The 16,656-nt window shown below is 32.4% G+C and overlaps 2 protein-coding genes across 2 annotated transcripts; both read right to left on the bottom strand.

Annotated features, from left to right (window-relative positions):
* Positions 1 to 784: 784 nt before the first annotated feature.
* On the bottom strand, positions 785 to 2,433 carry LOC131846749 (ADP-ribose pyrophosphatase, mitochondrial). Its single transcript, XM_059196133.1, has 4 exons — positions 2,036 to 2,433; positions 1,711 to 1,942; positions 1,482 to 1,630; positions 785 to 1,161 (listed from the first exon to the last, which is right to left on the bottom strand). The coding sequence occupies exons 1-4, from the start codon at positions 2,262 to 2,264 to the stop codon at positions 872 to 874; spliced, it is 900 nt and encodes a 299-aa protein (XP_059052116.1). The 5' UTR covers positions 2,265 to 2,433; the 3' UTR covers positions 785 to 871.
* A 961-nt stretch (positions 2,434 to 3,394) lies between these two features.
* On the bottom strand, positions 3,395 to 16,485 carry LOC131846748 (condensin complex subunit 1). Its single transcript, XM_059196132.1, has 21 exons — positions 16,197 to 16,485; positions 15,576 to 15,689; positions 14,821 to 14,993; positions 14,191 to 14,363; positions 13,398 to 13,539; positions 13,196 to 13,291; positions 12,586 to 12,759; positions 12,107 to 12,268; positions 11,741 to 11,878; positions 11,046 to 11,411; positions 10,631 to 10,960; positions 9,969 to 10,169; positions 9,149 to 9,691; positions 8,724 to 8,903; positions 7,687 to 7,898; positions 6,556 to 6,726; positions 6,080 to 6,352; positions 5,513 to 5,777; positions 4,908 to 5,081; positions 4,317 to 4,419; positions 3,395 to 3,601 (listed from the first exon to the last, which is right to left on the bottom strand). Exons 1-21 carry the CDS (start codon positions 16,312 to 16,314, stop codon positions 3,525 to 3,527), a joined length of 4,185 nt encoding a protein of 1,394 aa, XP_059052115.1. The 5' UTR covers positions 16,315 to 16,485; the 3' UTR covers positions 3,395 to 3,524.
* Positions 16,486 to 16,656: the final 171 nt, after the last annotated feature.

Here is a 16,656-nt window from a genome sequence, read left to right as displayed (position 1 = left end):
TTTTTGTATGGATGTTTAATTTAAAGACAAAACTAAACTGAAATTATAAAAAATCTGAAAACACGATTATCACATGATTTCTTTTAAATAATTTCCATTGTAAGTTGATGCCTTTAGCTAAGGAAATCCATATCTGTTCAAAACAGTATTGTGTGCATGAGAGACAAATTTATTTATATTTTTTTCAAGAGTTTAATATAACAATGACTTTTTTGTTTATTCTGGATGAATAAGTTTCTTTTTGTTATGATCTAATAAAGTCATAGATAATTGTTGATGTTTATAATGTGTACTAGTCTTGTAGTCTCATTTAAATTGTGATGTCACATATAAAATGCGACAGCACAGTTTAAAAAGAACAAAAAAATGGTATGTATGCCATATATTAAGATTGTGTTTAAATTACAAACTTGAAAGCCGGTAGGGACATTGACTGAGGTGCATTCTAGATTTATTTCATGAAATAATATTGTATCTTGTCTTACTGCCTATGCTTATATTATTATTATTATATAAAATGCTTTATTGTATGCATGAAAAAGTAAAATGTGAAGATGGGGTGTAAACCGGATCTGAAGTTGGAATGTGTAAAGACTTGTTTATCACTTAATAAATAATGCTAAATGAACCGGTTGTCTGAATATTTTTTATACATAGCATACCTACCTAAATAATGTCCCAAATGCTGGAAAAAGTAATGAAATTTACATTACCATATTTGACATGAGTATTATATATTAGAATATATAATACATAATAAAATAATCACACCTTATGAATACACACTTTATTTCATAACATTTCTTTTAGAATCATAACTTTTTGTTTCTTTAACTATATCACCTTTTATATTTTTAAAAATAACTTTAAACTATCTTAATGAATCTATTCTCTGTTTTAGTACTTCCTTCAGTATAGTGTCATGACTGGCATACAGACTAATATAAGGTGTGGCATCCACCCATCGTACTCCCACAGCATCATCTCCTGCATGTAATTTTAGAGCACCTACAATACTTCCATTATCATCATGAAAATTATATGCCACAGTTTCCATCCATGCATTGTCTGTATTACGTCGGTCATCAACATAACCTTTGTATACAATTTCACCTTCTTTAAAGAATTCATGAAACTTCTGTGCCCATTCCTCCTTTTCCTCTGAAAATTTTCAATTAAATTCTAGTAGGTATTATAAAATATATTTATTATATGATTACTATGTCATTAATAAGATAAACATTCTACCAACCAATACTAAATTGAGGATTTATATTATTTTGCTTCATTGGTAAACAAAATGATATCAATTAAATGGTTATAGTGCTTCTGGTAGCTGTGTTTTCCATTATAAGTATGTGTGGTCACACATGCTAATTATAATGAAGTGAATGAAAAGGAAACAAAATAATATAAATCCCTTAAGTAATGAAATGGAGTTCATCAAAATAACACCTAATTAAATACAATATTCCACCCACCATCAGACATAACTAAAAAGTTTGTAGCTTCTTCTTGAAACTCTCTGATGGCAGTTGCAGTTACTTTTTCACCAGGGTCAACCATACCACCAGGCAGAGCCCATTCTCCTGTATCTCCACGTTTTATTGCTACAAATTGGAGAATTGGTCTGAAATAATAATTCATAATAAATTATCTTGCATCTACAGTGTATTTAGAGTACAATTTAGATGAAATATGATGCTTTACTTATTATCTCTATCAAGAACCATTTTGCCCGATTCTAATCTTTTCCAACGTGTTACAACAGGATCTGCAGCATGGTTAGGTCCCCATCTTCCAAGTATACCCCTTCCACAAATACCAGTGCGTCCAATAGGGTTCTGAGGATACCCATTTGTAATTCTGTAAGGGCCCATATGGCTTACCCTGCTCACTTTTCCATCTACATCATTCCATTTGGGTTGAAAATTTGAACCGCCTAAAATATATAACCAATATTGAAATATGGTAATTTTACATATATTGAATGAACTTATGTATATAGTTCTATTAAGTATAAAAATGATCTCACCAATGTTAGGATCTGCCCACGGTTTGCCATTTATAGAAGATTCTGTATAGTCTGGAGGTTGATACTGTTTATATTCGCTGGACCAATCCACTTTATCGTCGGGTACTGGAAATCTTTCTATTTTAGAACGTGGATATATGCCGCCGCGACACTTTAAATGAGTAGTCAACATTGTGAAACTTTTTGTCATTACTACACAGAACAACACATAAAATGTAAGTTTTATCATTTGATTCAGTAGTGAAGTGTTATTTCATCCACAAGTAGAAATTCTCATTAGTCATTAGACTCGTAATTTTTTGGTTTTACAACGACATTAATATCAAAGTAATCAAAACAAATCACTTGTCAAAACAAATTGTGTAACTTAAGTTTTCTATTTCAAATTTCAGGGCTTTGGATGAAGTGGCACTAGTATACATTTTCAAATCATGTATTGATTATCTAAACTAATCAAAAATGTATGTTTATTGAATAAATAATATTGATGTGCTGGTTGTTTAATTCAAATTGTTTACATAACATTTACTTTAGTCTATTCTATGAACTTAAAAACATTATTCTGTAACTAGGTTTCGTTTAGTATATTTACTTTAATCTTTGGTACTATAACTAAATCAAAACAGTTTGCATAGGTAAATAAAAGGGTAGAATGCTGGCAACCCATAGAATGTGTATCATCCAAACTACCATTCGTTATTTATTAGCAAGGAGAAAGGCTAAACAATAATCTATAGTAGGGATGAGCATCAATGAGCCCGCGAGCCGTTAAACATTGTTTACACATTTTAAAAATATATTTATTTTTTCGACTTTGTTCCAATATGTTATTATTTTTAATTAATTATAATAAACTGGTAGTAGGTACATACTAATCCGAAACAATTTTTCTGATGAGCTACTTAGTTGTGCCGACTTGTTCACATCAATACATATAAATAAAATTGGAGCGTCTGTTTGTAATATTGAAATAACAATTTTTTACTAACGAAGTCGAGTGTACAGCTAGTATACAATAAGAACGCACCGCGTCTGTTGTAGCTTTTATTTTGGCTTAAAATTATTTATTTTTCTATTCTAATGTTTATTAAAAATTTTTGTAAATTATTTATAAGTTACTTTTTTAATTGACTCCAAACAAATGGGATAAGGAAGAAGCAGATAATGATGATGATGACTTTATGTGCGCTCTGCCAATTTTTTTATAATTTAAATTACCCCGTTGATGAAAAATTTGTTCACCCTTGATCTATAGTAATAAACAAATATTATTTACTTGTTTACATATTTAAGTAAGTCTACTGTGAGTTAAATCCTATTAAATATACTGTAGAACACTACAACTGGACGAAGCAGTTTAGTAGCTTAGTGGTTTTCAAAGCATTAATTATAAATTCTTATTAAAAAAAATACTGACAATGTTAAATTATTTAATCATTTAGATTTTTCTCAATTATCTCATTACACGTAACAATAATATTGATACTTTCTATAATTTTCGTCGTCGTGTTGCTTTTTTGGTAGGTTTTTTAAATACGTCATCTTCTTGTTTTTGTGGCTCGTCATCTGGAATAGACATATATTTATTTACATTTAAATAAGAATTATTAATTATATACAAAAGTAACAAACCTGAATTATTTTTACCGCAACGATTTATTATTATACCATTGCTGGGAAAGGGCCATCCCTCTATGACAATGATACTCTTTAAAAGTTCAATAAATAAAACCTGGCTACTAAAAATTAATTACCCTAAAAGTTACGAAATATTGGCATCTAAAATAGTTAGTTGTGGTTGTAGTGCCATCTCTCATATACAGTGTTAATAGTAAAGAGCATAACAACTGGAGAGATACTTCACACGAGTAAATTGGATACTTGAAAACTATTATTATTTTATACTATTTCATACAAACTAATCAGAGACATAATCTATTTAGATTTAAAAATATTTTTTGAAGTGGTTAAAGTAAAAATATTTGTTTCAGGTTTTACTTTACTTTTTTATTATACTCATCATTATTTTCATTTATTACTTATTAGGTTCATTTTATTAATTGGCTTTTGGCTTGGTTATAAAGGATATACCTTCATAACTAAACTTATTCTTAAGGTTATGATAGATTGTTAGAATGTACTTCTTAAGCATATTTATTCTTCGTCGTATTTGAGTATGAATATCTCATTATACATCTTTTTTGTATGTATTTAACACCCAGGTGCGTGTACACATAAGATAATAATTGTGATTAACGGATTATTGATTAAATGTACCCACCTGATTCATCACTCTCATATGATACAGCCTTTTTAGTTCTTGTGGGTTTTCTGCTTGATTTTCTGACTGACTGAGGTGTTGCATCATTGTTTGGTGGTTCATTCTAGAATAATAAAATAAATAATAAATAATTTACATTATGAAATATTGTTTCAGTCATTATTAACCTTGATAAAAATATTCTAATTAAGTTTAAATTTAATAGCGAGTTTGTTATTATGTGAAAATAGTATAAAGAGAAGTTGCTGACCGTATACTTATTTCCAAACCACGCAACAGATTTCAATAACATTTTCTCAGATTTCAATAACATATGTTTTTATCACAACTTTGCATCCTAGCGAAGTCGTTGTTGATAATTTTGTATATTAATAATAGAGGTGGTAATATTTTTAATAAAAAAAAACGGGTCAATTGTGTTGACTATTATTTGAACCATTAGGCAGAAATAATAGCATGATATATAGAATGATAGCAACATAACGTTTCTATTTGTTTTATTTTTATTGTGATTTCTATTAAGTATTTTTGGTCTATAAAGCGGAGGTATTGGATGCTTTTTAATTTGATTGTCTTGAAATATAAAAGTACCTCGTCTGGGCTGCTGGAAGATCTGCGACGAGCGCGGCGCGGCGCGGGGCGGCGGCGCGGGGTGGCGCGGGGGGCGCCCGGCCCCACCCCCGCCCCCGAGTCCATCTCTCCTTCTTCCCCATCGCGAACAGCGAAGCACTCCTCGATTTTATCACTCAGTTCCGTTACCAATGTCTGCAAACACCAAATTGTATTTGGCAAACGAACCGACGTATCAAATAAAAGTACGACAAAGTTTAGGGTAAGATAGCGCGTCGAGCCGGTGAGTTCAAGTTACGACTACATGTCACAGAGACTACATGTGACAGATCGTAAAGATATAAATAACAGAAAAAATTGAAAAGTAAACAACTCATTTTATTTAACATTAAACTGACATTACATTGTACTTTGGATTATTAATTTATTACCCATATATTTATGGACCATATTATTTATACCTTATAGACCAACATATATATAAAATAAAATAATATAAATGGTCTCTGTGGGTCTGCACGACACTGACAACGGTAATCTAAGCACAGCAGGGCCGATACTACACCTCCTTCAGCCAGTAGGCCTCCTTCATAAAAATTTATGGTTATAATAAGAATAATGTATACCTTTATGTCATTTCGTGCCATTTTAGACGTATTATTCATGAGTGTTGTAAAACATTCCATGACTCCATTACAGTGTAGTTTGTCTTTATAACAATCCAAGTTCTCTATGAGTTTGCGGAGCGATCGCTCGTTGTAGTTGAACAAGGAGAGGCAATAAGCCAGATCTCGCCATTGTCGTTCTTCAGTAGACAATTTGAAACGCTGACATAATTTTTCCACTAAAGCCTCCATTTGGCGATCTTTCTGAATTAGAGACGTTATGTACCTGAATTTAAAAAGACAAAGTTTAATAAAGCAAATAATATTATATATTATTTACACACACAGCTAAGCGACTGCACGAAATTTATATGGAAGTTATATGAGAGCTTTGGATGTTTCCATGCCATTTCCATAAAAAATCTTATTAAAATATCTAAATGATAGTTTTGAACAGCAAATTAATATTTGTATGCAGTGTATGTATTATGTAAACTGAATGTCCATCTGTGTAATGGATTACATCACCTTTATATGCATATATGTTTAAGACAATTTTTGTGATGTATTGTCAACAAGTATACTCACTTCATAATCACCCGGTATTGTTCCTCGGGTACATTCAATTCTGGATCGCTCAACCTTGATATGATGTCAGGCATCACGTTGTATAAAGCGTTACCCTTTTGGGAGAGTTGTTTGAAAAATAAACGTGTCATGTTTGCAACACGCGGGTCTTTGTCGGCGCAACACAGTGCCATATCTGCGATTTGACCTTTTACACGTACCATCTCATGAAGCACGAGGAATGACAGCATTTTAACGGCACACTGCCTCACTTCTAGCTCTTCGTCACTTAAACTGGTAATAAATATATATTTATTTATTTATTTCAGGCCTATATTAAAAATATCTTATAGATTAACATATAAATGAGTTAACATTATAATAGTGGGCAGCATGTATATTATATGTGCTGTTATATAATAACTAGCAAAACAATTGATAACAGTAAAAATTATGAAAGGTGTAAAAAAGTCGTTAATGGTTACGTATTTACTTACATATGATAAATATGATGTGTCCAAGGTTGTGTCAGATTGGGAAACCTTAAAGTAAGATCTGCAAATGCTATGGTCAGGTTGGTCCTGAGAGACGCGTTCTTTGATCTCTTCAATACAGTAACCATCAGCTGCAATCCTTCTTCACACACTGAATTCGAGACTAACATGAACCTATGGAGCGGAAAATATTATAATAATGAATAAACGAAGAATAAGTAGTAATTATTATACACACATTGCACAGACAATATTGCTCTTTTTATTTTTATTTCAATAATTATTTTCACCTACTCTCAAATGGGTTGAAGCTGAAAATAAGTGTCTTCTTCCCTGTACAATGTTCCACGCTGAGCTTCGACCTTTTTGTATAGCTACAGATCACACATAATAACAATTTTATAAATCTTAAGTCGTATTATGTATGTCTATTCTTATGAACATGTTGTGTGTGATTAGGAACAAACAAATAAATGATATATCTATCTAGTGTGTTTTCATACTTTTTAAAATCTAATAAATGGCAAAACAAGCTGAGACCTAGAAAAAAACTAATGTCTACATGATAATTAACACAACGCTGTCTAGTCCTAAGGTAAACACAACTTGTGTTATGGGTACTAAAGAACTGATACAAAAACATAGATATATATTTTTTGTAAATACATACATAATATATCTACAAAACATCCAGATTGATACCATCAATCATACAAATGTTAGTACTGTGCGAGAAATCAAACCCGCGACCATCAGAAGTAAAACGTCTACAGCGTACGAAACTGCTAAATTTGGGGTCGGCGTAAAATGATTTTTGTCTCCCGGCCCTTATAAACCCTCCACCTTCATATGTAATATTTTCTTTAAAATATTATCTTCATTCCTACGTATTACATGCCCATACCATGACAGACGATTACTTTCAACACCGGCGGCACTTTGATACTTTAATGTATTTATTCTTTATCATGTTTATCACCACACACCACCATAGCCATCTCAACATATATATACACAGTAATGTGACAAAGATATATATAAACATAGATATGTGAAAAAAATCTCCAATTACCATAGTTTGTGGTTTTTGTGAAATTTATGCTATGTAATTTTCTTTATATACTTCCATCCTACCTAGTGAATGTTAGCGCGGCTGCAGCTTGAAGCGCCGGTGTACAGCGTGCGGGGTTAGCAAGCAGCCAACGAAGCAGCGGTAAGTAGCGAGACAGTGTTGTACCAGTACCCACAATGTCTCGCTCGCACACGTTGCGAACATATTCTGCGTCTGCGTCATCAGCTACTGCCCCTTCTAACCCCGTATCCTCTTCAGTCATAGTAGTGTTAGTCTGATAGATTAAAAAAAATTTTTTACAATATCTGTCAAATATTTTTTTCATCCTTACTATCCTTACTAATATTATAAATGTAAAAGTAACTGTCTGTCTGTCGTGCTTTCAGGTCAAAACTACTGAACCGATTTAAGTGAAATTTCTAGACCCTGAGAAAGAGACATCCTTTCTCTGGCTACTTTTTAATGCGAAAAAGGGTTGAATCTTTCACCACACTTTTCAACTCCTTAGTGTTGAAAGGAGAGATGAAAGTTTGTGTGGAGGTATCGTAATTTTTAAAGCTACGAGATTGAAACTTACGGTTAGGCTGTTGATTAAATATATATAAATTTTATGACATGAGCGATTTTTTTTATTTTATACATTTTCTTTAACTTTTTATAAATAAAATAGGAGATTAAACTTTTTTAGTTGGATTTGAAGATTATGAATTCTTTTTTGGACAAGGTAACTATTTCATGCAAACGAAGTCGCGGTCACAGCTAGTATATCATATATCTAGAATGTCTTCTCAATGCCATCTCAAACGCGTAGACATGCCACTGTTAAGCTACTAATAGAGATACATAGGATATACAATTAATGGTAATAATTTTTGTACACAAAAATTACTTAAACTCTGCCCAAGTTCCTTGTCACTTTTCCTCGAACAAATTTCCGAACACTAGATTTGACTAGCAATTTTAAGAATTTAAGTAAAATATGTTTACTTTAAAAAGTATCGTTTATTTATTCAAATTTTTCAGGACACTAACAGGCTGGAACAATGTGTATCATAACATAAAAAAAAAAAACAAGATAATAAAGAAGATTGTCGCTTACGGAGGGTCCCTTGTTGGAGGCGACACTGGCAGCCCGCTGCCCTCGCGACGAAGCGCTGGCACCGCTGACGTTCATCAACGTCTGACGTCGCAGGTCATCGACCCGCCCGCGCCTGGCTGGGGTTGCAAATGTACCCGCCTTCTTTTTCTTCTTTTCTTCTATTTTTCGTTCCTCTCGCACCTGAATTAAAAATATATTGTATAATTATTACATCTGAATTTGGAATAGGCTTAAAACTTAAATTGTAGACAAACCAAGTATTACACATAGTGAGTGAACACATAGAGTGTGAGCGTTATGTAACAACTTTCATTTATTTGCATTTGTTATTGTGTTAACAATGTAATTTACAAAAACGATTATAGAATTATACAAATAACAATAATGTACTTTAAATAAACAAATGCTTTTTAGTACAATTTTACCTGATTTCGTCTTCTGAGTTCGCTGTACACGCTTATGTCAAGATATATCAACTGCTGTAGTGCCACTTGACCCAAAACAAACACGAACCGTATCAGTAACTCTGTGGGTAAACTGGCCTCTTCTTCATTATCCATATCTTTGACCATTGTTTCTTCTATTTTCCTGTACATTTCTGCTAATAACTTTGCACATATAACATCTGGCGTATCACAAACAGTATAAAACAAATCTATTGAATTAGCTGCAAATGACATGAACTTATTCATTCTTGAGTACGTTTCGAGCAGGCTGTCGTATACGGAAGTAAATATAGAATGATCTGCGGGATAACGCTGATTCTTCTTTGCCAGGGACAAAAGTAGTTGCACACTTAAGTTTCTATAATCATACTCGGCGGTGAGGCCGTGTGATTGTATAACTTCCAGGTTTGCAAGCGCAACTGACGGTTTAGCTTTAGCAATCATCACGAGAAGCGACAGCGCCGCGTAACTTTCCATGTCAGTGGTTCCATCAATTTTTTTAAGAAACATTTCCCAGAATACCTGAAATTAAATAATAGTAATACATATAATGATATTCTAGAAAAATCTTGAACAAATAATAATGTTTACATTCTCCATCAAATAGATTATTTAAACTATTTATTTCCCTACCACATAATTCACTAATAATGAAAACAGTGACTAGATTATATACAGATAGAAGAAGGGTAACTGTGGCAAAAAACACACTTTTTACCACAATTACCCGTTAAACCTCCTTTCATAGTCTCTTGAGAAAACCTGGGCAGATTACTTATAAGAGTAGAATAAGACTGGCCTGTATAACGGCGGGTGAGATATCACCTCGCTCTAGCCACAGGTCAACAAGGTGAGCGAGAGCGAGTGCGGCGCCAGCGTCGATCCTGGTAACGAGGGCGGCCAATCGTCGCGCGGCCGCGAAGGCTCGTGCACGTTCCGCGCGCGCCTCGTCTTCCACGTACATGCTGCGGTACGCGCGCTCCACCGCCTCGCGCTTGTCCTGCGCTCAACCCATAGAAGCTCAGTTAAACCAGAAGCAGACGTAATAGCTAAGCAAACGCCTATAAAGTTTGATCAAACTTAAATTTAGCTTGACGTTCATAAGCGGCTAAAATGTCGTACAAGAATAAATTATTTTTGAAGTGATTTGATCCCATGTATGATTTGTTAAAAGCCCATTTCAAATATGTAAGTACATAGTGTAATATATTTTTGGAAAGTTGAGATCTAAATTAGTACTATGAGCACAAAGTTTGCAAAGAATTTATATATTTGTATAATAATTTATTTATTTGTATTGATATGCATGTAGAAAGGGTGCTCCAATATGTGGTTAAACCTTTAAAACAATTTTTGGTATCAGATAAAACTGAATGAGTAGTACTAGAGAAAAATTATAGTAAGTCTTCAGGTACACTGAAAGTAAGGCTACACTAAACAAAATTATAAAACAACACTAACCTGATCTGGCGACCATACAAGCATTAACATATTAACAACTCCAGTTTTAGCCGATTCTATGTTGAAATGATGAGCTGTAGTGAAGAAGTCTATCGCCTCACTGACGTCGCCGGCCTGTTTCGACATCAGTAGTGAATTTATTAGAGGTACGGCTTCAGACACCATGCGACTGAAGTGTACTGACTCCTGAAGGAATGCTACTATGTTCTCCTTCTCTTCAAATCTCTTGTATAACGCTATTTCATTCTCACACTGCTGTGTTTGAGAAATCGAATTTCTTCGATCCGGAATAATGAAGATATTTCTTAACAAAGCAACGAAGTAGTCTACCTGAAATATTTAAATATAACATGATAGTCCATCTAACTTACATATGTTATATGAAGATTAGAATATAAGAAAAGAACATTCATACCTGATCACTTTTCTCCATGTCGCATCTCAAAAGTTTTGCATCTGGATATTGTCGCTCAGTATGTTTCACAATAAGGTAGGCTTTGTAATAATCCTTATCACGCAGATGTTTCCGTATTGCTTCATATAAGTTATGCACTGACGCCTGTGAAAGCTCTGGCTCATCTTGGGTCAAAATATCCATCTTTTCTTTTATGGTCTTAACCACATCCTTTTCTATTTTGTCCCATTTCTTTACTAGTTCTGGGTCCGGCCCTGGATTGAGCTTTTTCTGGAGTGCCTCCAATATTTTCTCTTCAGTTTGTAGTTGTTCTTCTAGCATTTCCAATTTCAATTGTGCCGAAAAGGGGTTACATTCTAAGAAAACCTATAAAATAATATTAAGCTCTATTTCTGATCTATTGCAAATGCTAATAAAACTAAAAATAAATACATATTTTCAAAATATATATAATGTAGGACACCGTTATTTGACAATGTTAAATAAAATATATAGTAAGAATACATAACAGTTTGGGGTTTGTTATTCAGTCATGCAGTTAATTTGGTGACTAAATCCCCAAACTATTCCAGTGAATTCTTGTAATTCATTAGATTGTTATTTCAATTGTAACACGTTGGACCTGGATATGTTTGTGTGAAATAGTCTACAAATAGCGATAGTAAATTATAAAAGACAAACAAATAAAAGGTTACTTTGAGAAGTTGAATAGCGGCTTTTCTAACGAGCGCGGCTTTGTCCCGTAAACGGCCGATGGCGCGCTCAAGCACGGTACGTTGCCTGCTCACCGGTACGCAGTTTTCACGCTGCAGACGACACCAGAATTGTAGCACCTATCCCGAGACAATGAAAACAATAAAAATTGTATTAATTAGATCTGCTTCTATTTACTTATTATTCAAGTAAAAAACTTATCATTAATTCATCATCATTAATAATGTAGTTCTCTATAGATTATAGATAGGAAAGGATTTACAAAATGGTCAAATCTGTATTTGTTTGTAAACAATTAAATATGTATATGTAATTTAAGGTATATTTACAAGTTAATACAAGTATACCTTGTGTCTGACGTAAGCGGAGAGATCGTGCAAGTGTTCATAGAGGTCATCAAGGAAGTCGTCCCGTTGGCAGCGTTGCTCGTCAGTTAATCCCTCGCCGCTGAGCTCAACGCTTAGAACCTCGCACATCATGCCCAGCACACTGATGCGGAGAGTGTAGGACTGGTGATGAATAAAGCTTTTTAACAATAACTTAAACATAAATGATTACTCAGGAATTATATCCAAACAAGATTTTTTTTTCTTTCTACTAAATGAATTAAAAATCTCGTAATTAGTATAAAGATAAGGCATGCATAAAACGTTGGTATAATGACATTAAATTGATTATTTTTTTCTATAAATTAGAAATATATATATGATACAAATGAAATGCATGTGAAATACAGTAGATTAGTGTACTTATAAATTATAAAAAATACCACTTGGTAATTATATTATATATAATAACATTTATAAAAAAATGATAAGCATTTTACCTCATCACTTTCCAAGTATGGTTGAATAGTAGCAATTGCACCAGTCATTTCTTTGGGAAGCTCTTTTGTGAGTTCCAACAGAAATGCGCCACAGTTCTTTGCAGCACCTTGCTCCGTGCCACCACCTGCATTTTCTTCATCAGTTGATGCTAATGCTTCAGCAATTTCTCGAACCTAAAGTATATTAATATTGACAATAAATTATTCTGTCATTGTAGAAAAGTAGTTTACATCATTTATGTAATAATTTATTAATTAATACACATATACTAAATCACTTTTTATCTGTTTGTTGATTAATTTTTGAAAATACCAATATAAATATCTTATAAACGTATAGTATATAAAGTTAAATATGGGTCAATATGTAGACTAATCAATTAAAAAGGAATATTCCTCAAAATGGTTCAAAATTATATTATTTTGGCACTGTATGGTCAACTAGAATAGTAAATTAAATATATAACAATAGATGTCGTAAAAAGATTTAGAATTTCCTTTTAGTATAAGCGAATGAAGTTACTTAATACTCATTTAGGAAACTGGATATTATTCACACAAAATAATGTAAGACTAAGTTTCCTAGAAAATATTAAACAAATTTTTATACCATTTGTGGTCCAAAAGTACCGAGACCAAATTCTTTGGTCAATTGTACTACTCCTGCACATATTGGAGACACAGCATGCTCCACCATTTGAAGAATCTAAAAACAAAACAAATTATATTGTATTCTCATCATTTAATATATGACACTGATACCATTGCTTGTGATAACACTGTAATTAAATTAAAAGTATAATTAGAATTACCTGCACTAGTTTTATCAGGCAGGATGTTCCATGATTGTATTTTTTAATTAAGACACCTAGGACTTGAAACACTGTTTCTCTGATTACTTTATTTTTTATTATTTGTTCCTCTAGAGCATTGTAACAGGGGTCTGCTACCATTCTGCAAATATAGAAATATAAACAGTTTATCAGCATGAGGTCAGGTCAGCCCATCCTGAAATGTATTAAGATGGTTTCCAAGGGGAACCGCATGGAGGTCAACCTAACATTACATATATTAGCAATATACCATGTTAGGTTGACCTCAAAGGGTTGGTTGAGGCAAAGGGTTAATGATGATGGTGTGACACTTTTCAAAGCATGATAAGTATTTATCATATAATAAGTACTTATTTTATCTAGACTTATTTGTACACCCTGGATTCACTATCTCAGTGGAGCTTTATTCGCGTTAATAGGTATGTATACTTCTTCCAGTGAGTCAGTTAGTTCCTTGTCTAACTGAAAGACTTATAAATGTAAATTCTTCTAAAGGAAAACTCACTACTCTATTTTTTTATCAGTGATAATGGAATGATGCATTAGCGTGAATGGTTTTCGCTGGTGGGGCACCGATGGAAGCCGGCAAAAAGAGCATAGTCATGACATTTGTCAAAATAGGGTATTTTGACAAATATCAATTTACCACAATAGTTCCCAGGGGGAACTGCACGGAGGGCGGTACTTTGACATGGTACATTTCTAGCAATGGGATTATAACTAACAATCTCCTTCCCCATGACAATATATGTTAAACTTTAAGAACACTTACGAGACAAAGTTGTCTTCAGCGAGTGGTGGGTCCCATAAGCGAGACAATGGTTGCTGAAGTACTAAATGTAAAGCAACAAGAGCAGCCTGCTTATCTGATTCAGTCCACCCACAAAACTCATCATCATCTGTTGCCTTTTTGCCTTTCTTACCTAATGTTAATTTTGTTGAGTTCTAAAAAAAGCATTGACATACTAATACTTATACTAAAGATATAATTCTTATCTTTTAATTATTTTATAACATTCTTATATAGCATAAAAGCATCTTATAAAAGCAGTACATAAAGTAAGCAAGCACTAACACAAATAGATATTTTGTTGACTACAAATGTTTGGATTGTGTTAGGATCAAACTTCTAAGCAGACAGTAAGTTCACTGTTACAACACCAAGGTAGTCAAATAATGTTCATATATATAACAAAGATAAATTAAGTAAATTAAATTAAAAATGAAGTGAAATAAAATAGAGTAGCAATTAAAAGAGATTTGCAAATTGCTGCCTCCTTATAATCAGATAAGAATATGAGACCAATACCTGGTATATATCACTTCATTTAAAAGTTACATAAAATATTCTACAATCATACCAGTAATGTCAAAATTTAGGATAATAATAAATCATACATACATCGGCAGCTAACTTTGCGTCTTTTGTCTTCATTAATTGTGTAAAAAGATACATGGACATTTTGAGTATGTTAAGGTTCTTGACACGAACATCATTATCAATTTCTTGGTCCTGAAATATGGCTTCAAGGTGGTTGCAAAGGTTTTTTGCAGCTCGAACAACATGGTCAAAACCTAAAATTATTATTTTGTTGTTTGTTTATTGTGATTAAAATTATAATGATTTATATAAATCACTGGGTTGATTAAAAGATATATGAAACTTCTTGAGGAACTAATTAATAAATTACACATTTTAATTTTTAAAAGTAAACATTCTATATGTTATATTATTCTGATAGTAAATAAGAATAGCAGAGAGGGTGGACCCACTGTCACCTCTGTGTTATAATTTTATCTTCTTTCTAACTTCTAAATTTTATACTAAGCAGTAATATTACTTGAGACAAATAAAGATGATTAATATTATTATTATTTAAAGTAATTATTATCAACACAGTTCATTTTGTTTATAATTAGCATCATCACAGCCCCCCAAAATGTTTTGGAAAGGCATTTTAAAATATTAAAAGCTCTAGAAGCTTTATCAGATATATTACAGACATGCTTATTCCAAGATAGATTTTTTGTTAATGTTACACCAAGAAACTTGGCTTCAGCTACTACAGGCAGTATGCTACCATTATAATTAATATTAGCATGCAAAGTTCTTGTTCATTTTGTTTATAATTAGCATCATCAACTAAGAAAAGTTACCTTTATTAATGATGTTCCATTCCAGTTTATTGCCATGAACTATTATAGAAAAGTAGGTATCAAAGTGTTCCAATATGTACTCCACACCATCAGAGTTGTAAGCACGAGCAGCATCTGTAAAATTATAATATAGATTATCTATTGTCTGTATTTTATATTGCTAACTGGGTATTAAGGAGTCACTTTCCACAACCGTTCATTTTGAAGTGTACTTAAAAACAAAAATTACATAGATGAAATTAAACTAATTAAGTAGAATAATTTTTATATAATTTATATGTCTGCTAATAAATCAAATGATTTATTCGCAGACATATAAATTATATAGAACTAATTATGGAGAAATGGCAAATTATCATTATAATGCAATTCATATCTCCATAGTTAAAGATTTTTCTCATATTTATGTGAATTCATTTAAGACATAACCAGCAAAAAGGTAGACGACTGCTTAACAAAATTGTTTTCAGTCTGGAATTAAATTTAGAAGTTAATAATGTAACAATAAATAAGGTAATATCTAGTCAACAAACAAAAAAAAAATAAGGGATATTAAAACTTTTAGTTGTTTTTAATAATAACTAACTGCTTCGAAATATTAGTAACTTTATGAAGACTTACCTTGAAGTTTGGATAAGAGAAGACGTGGTTGAACCACATCTTCGACGTGATATTGTCCTGCATGGGACTCCAATAACTCATCTTTTTGCAGTGGTATAGCAAATTCAAAGTGACTCATTTTTCAGTGAGCTTTTATATACACTTTACAAAATAGTTATAAATGAAAGAATTTCTATGTCAAAAATTACAGTAATTGTAATAACAAAAAACAAACAATATTTGTTTTCATTAAGATAAATATTAACATTACAATAACGCGGGACGATAAATAACAGACAACATAATTTCAAATTTGAAAAACGAGGACAACGTAACTGTCAACGATTTGACAAAATGCCGGCTGTCATTGTGATCTAAGATCTATTTCTAATATCAAAAACATGCAGACATGGATGTATGGGTTCAGTTTCCTTTGCCTTTCGGTCAAGGGACAGAACCAAAAAACAAAAGATCTTTGGGG

Source organism: Achroia grisella, unplaced genomic scaffold, assembly GCF_030625045.1.
Source record: "Achroia grisella isolate CSIRO2021 unplaced genomic scaffold, CSIRO_AGI_Agris_v1 utg512, whole genome shotgun sequence".
Lineage (NCBI taxonomy): Eukaryota > Metazoa > Arthropoda > Insecta > Lepidoptera > Pyralidae > Achroia > Achroia grisella.
Note: the sequence above shows the minus strand (reverse complement) of the source record. Positions and strands in the feature narration are given on the sequence as shown.

Bases quoted from the DNA above. Each gene is read 5' to 3' on its own strand.
- LOC131846749 (XM_059196133.1), bottom strand. From the start codon at position 2,264: ATGATAAAACTTACATTTTATGTGTTGTTCTGTGTAGTAATGACAAAA. The intron at 1,943-2,035 runs GTGAGATCATTT...TATATATTTTAG, and splicing joins GTGGGCAGATCCTAACATTG to GCGGTTCAAATTTTCAACCC. The intron at 1,162-1,481 runs GTGGGTGGAATA...GAAAATTTTCAG, and splicing joins CTTTTTAGTTATGTCTGATG to AGGAAAAGGAGGAATGGGCA.
- LOC131846748 (XM_059196132.1), bottom strand. From the start codon at position 16,314: ATGAGTCACTTTGAATTTGCTATACCACTGCAAAAAGATGAGTTATTG. The intron at 11,879-12,106 runs GTATACTTGTAT...GTCTCGGGATAG, and splicing joins CCGCTTACGTCAGACACAAG to GTGCTACAATTCTGGTGTCG. The intron at 5,082-5,512 runs GTATACATTATT...TGGTGTTTGCAG, and splicing joins TGGCACGAAATGACATAAAG to ACATTGGTAACGGAACTGAG.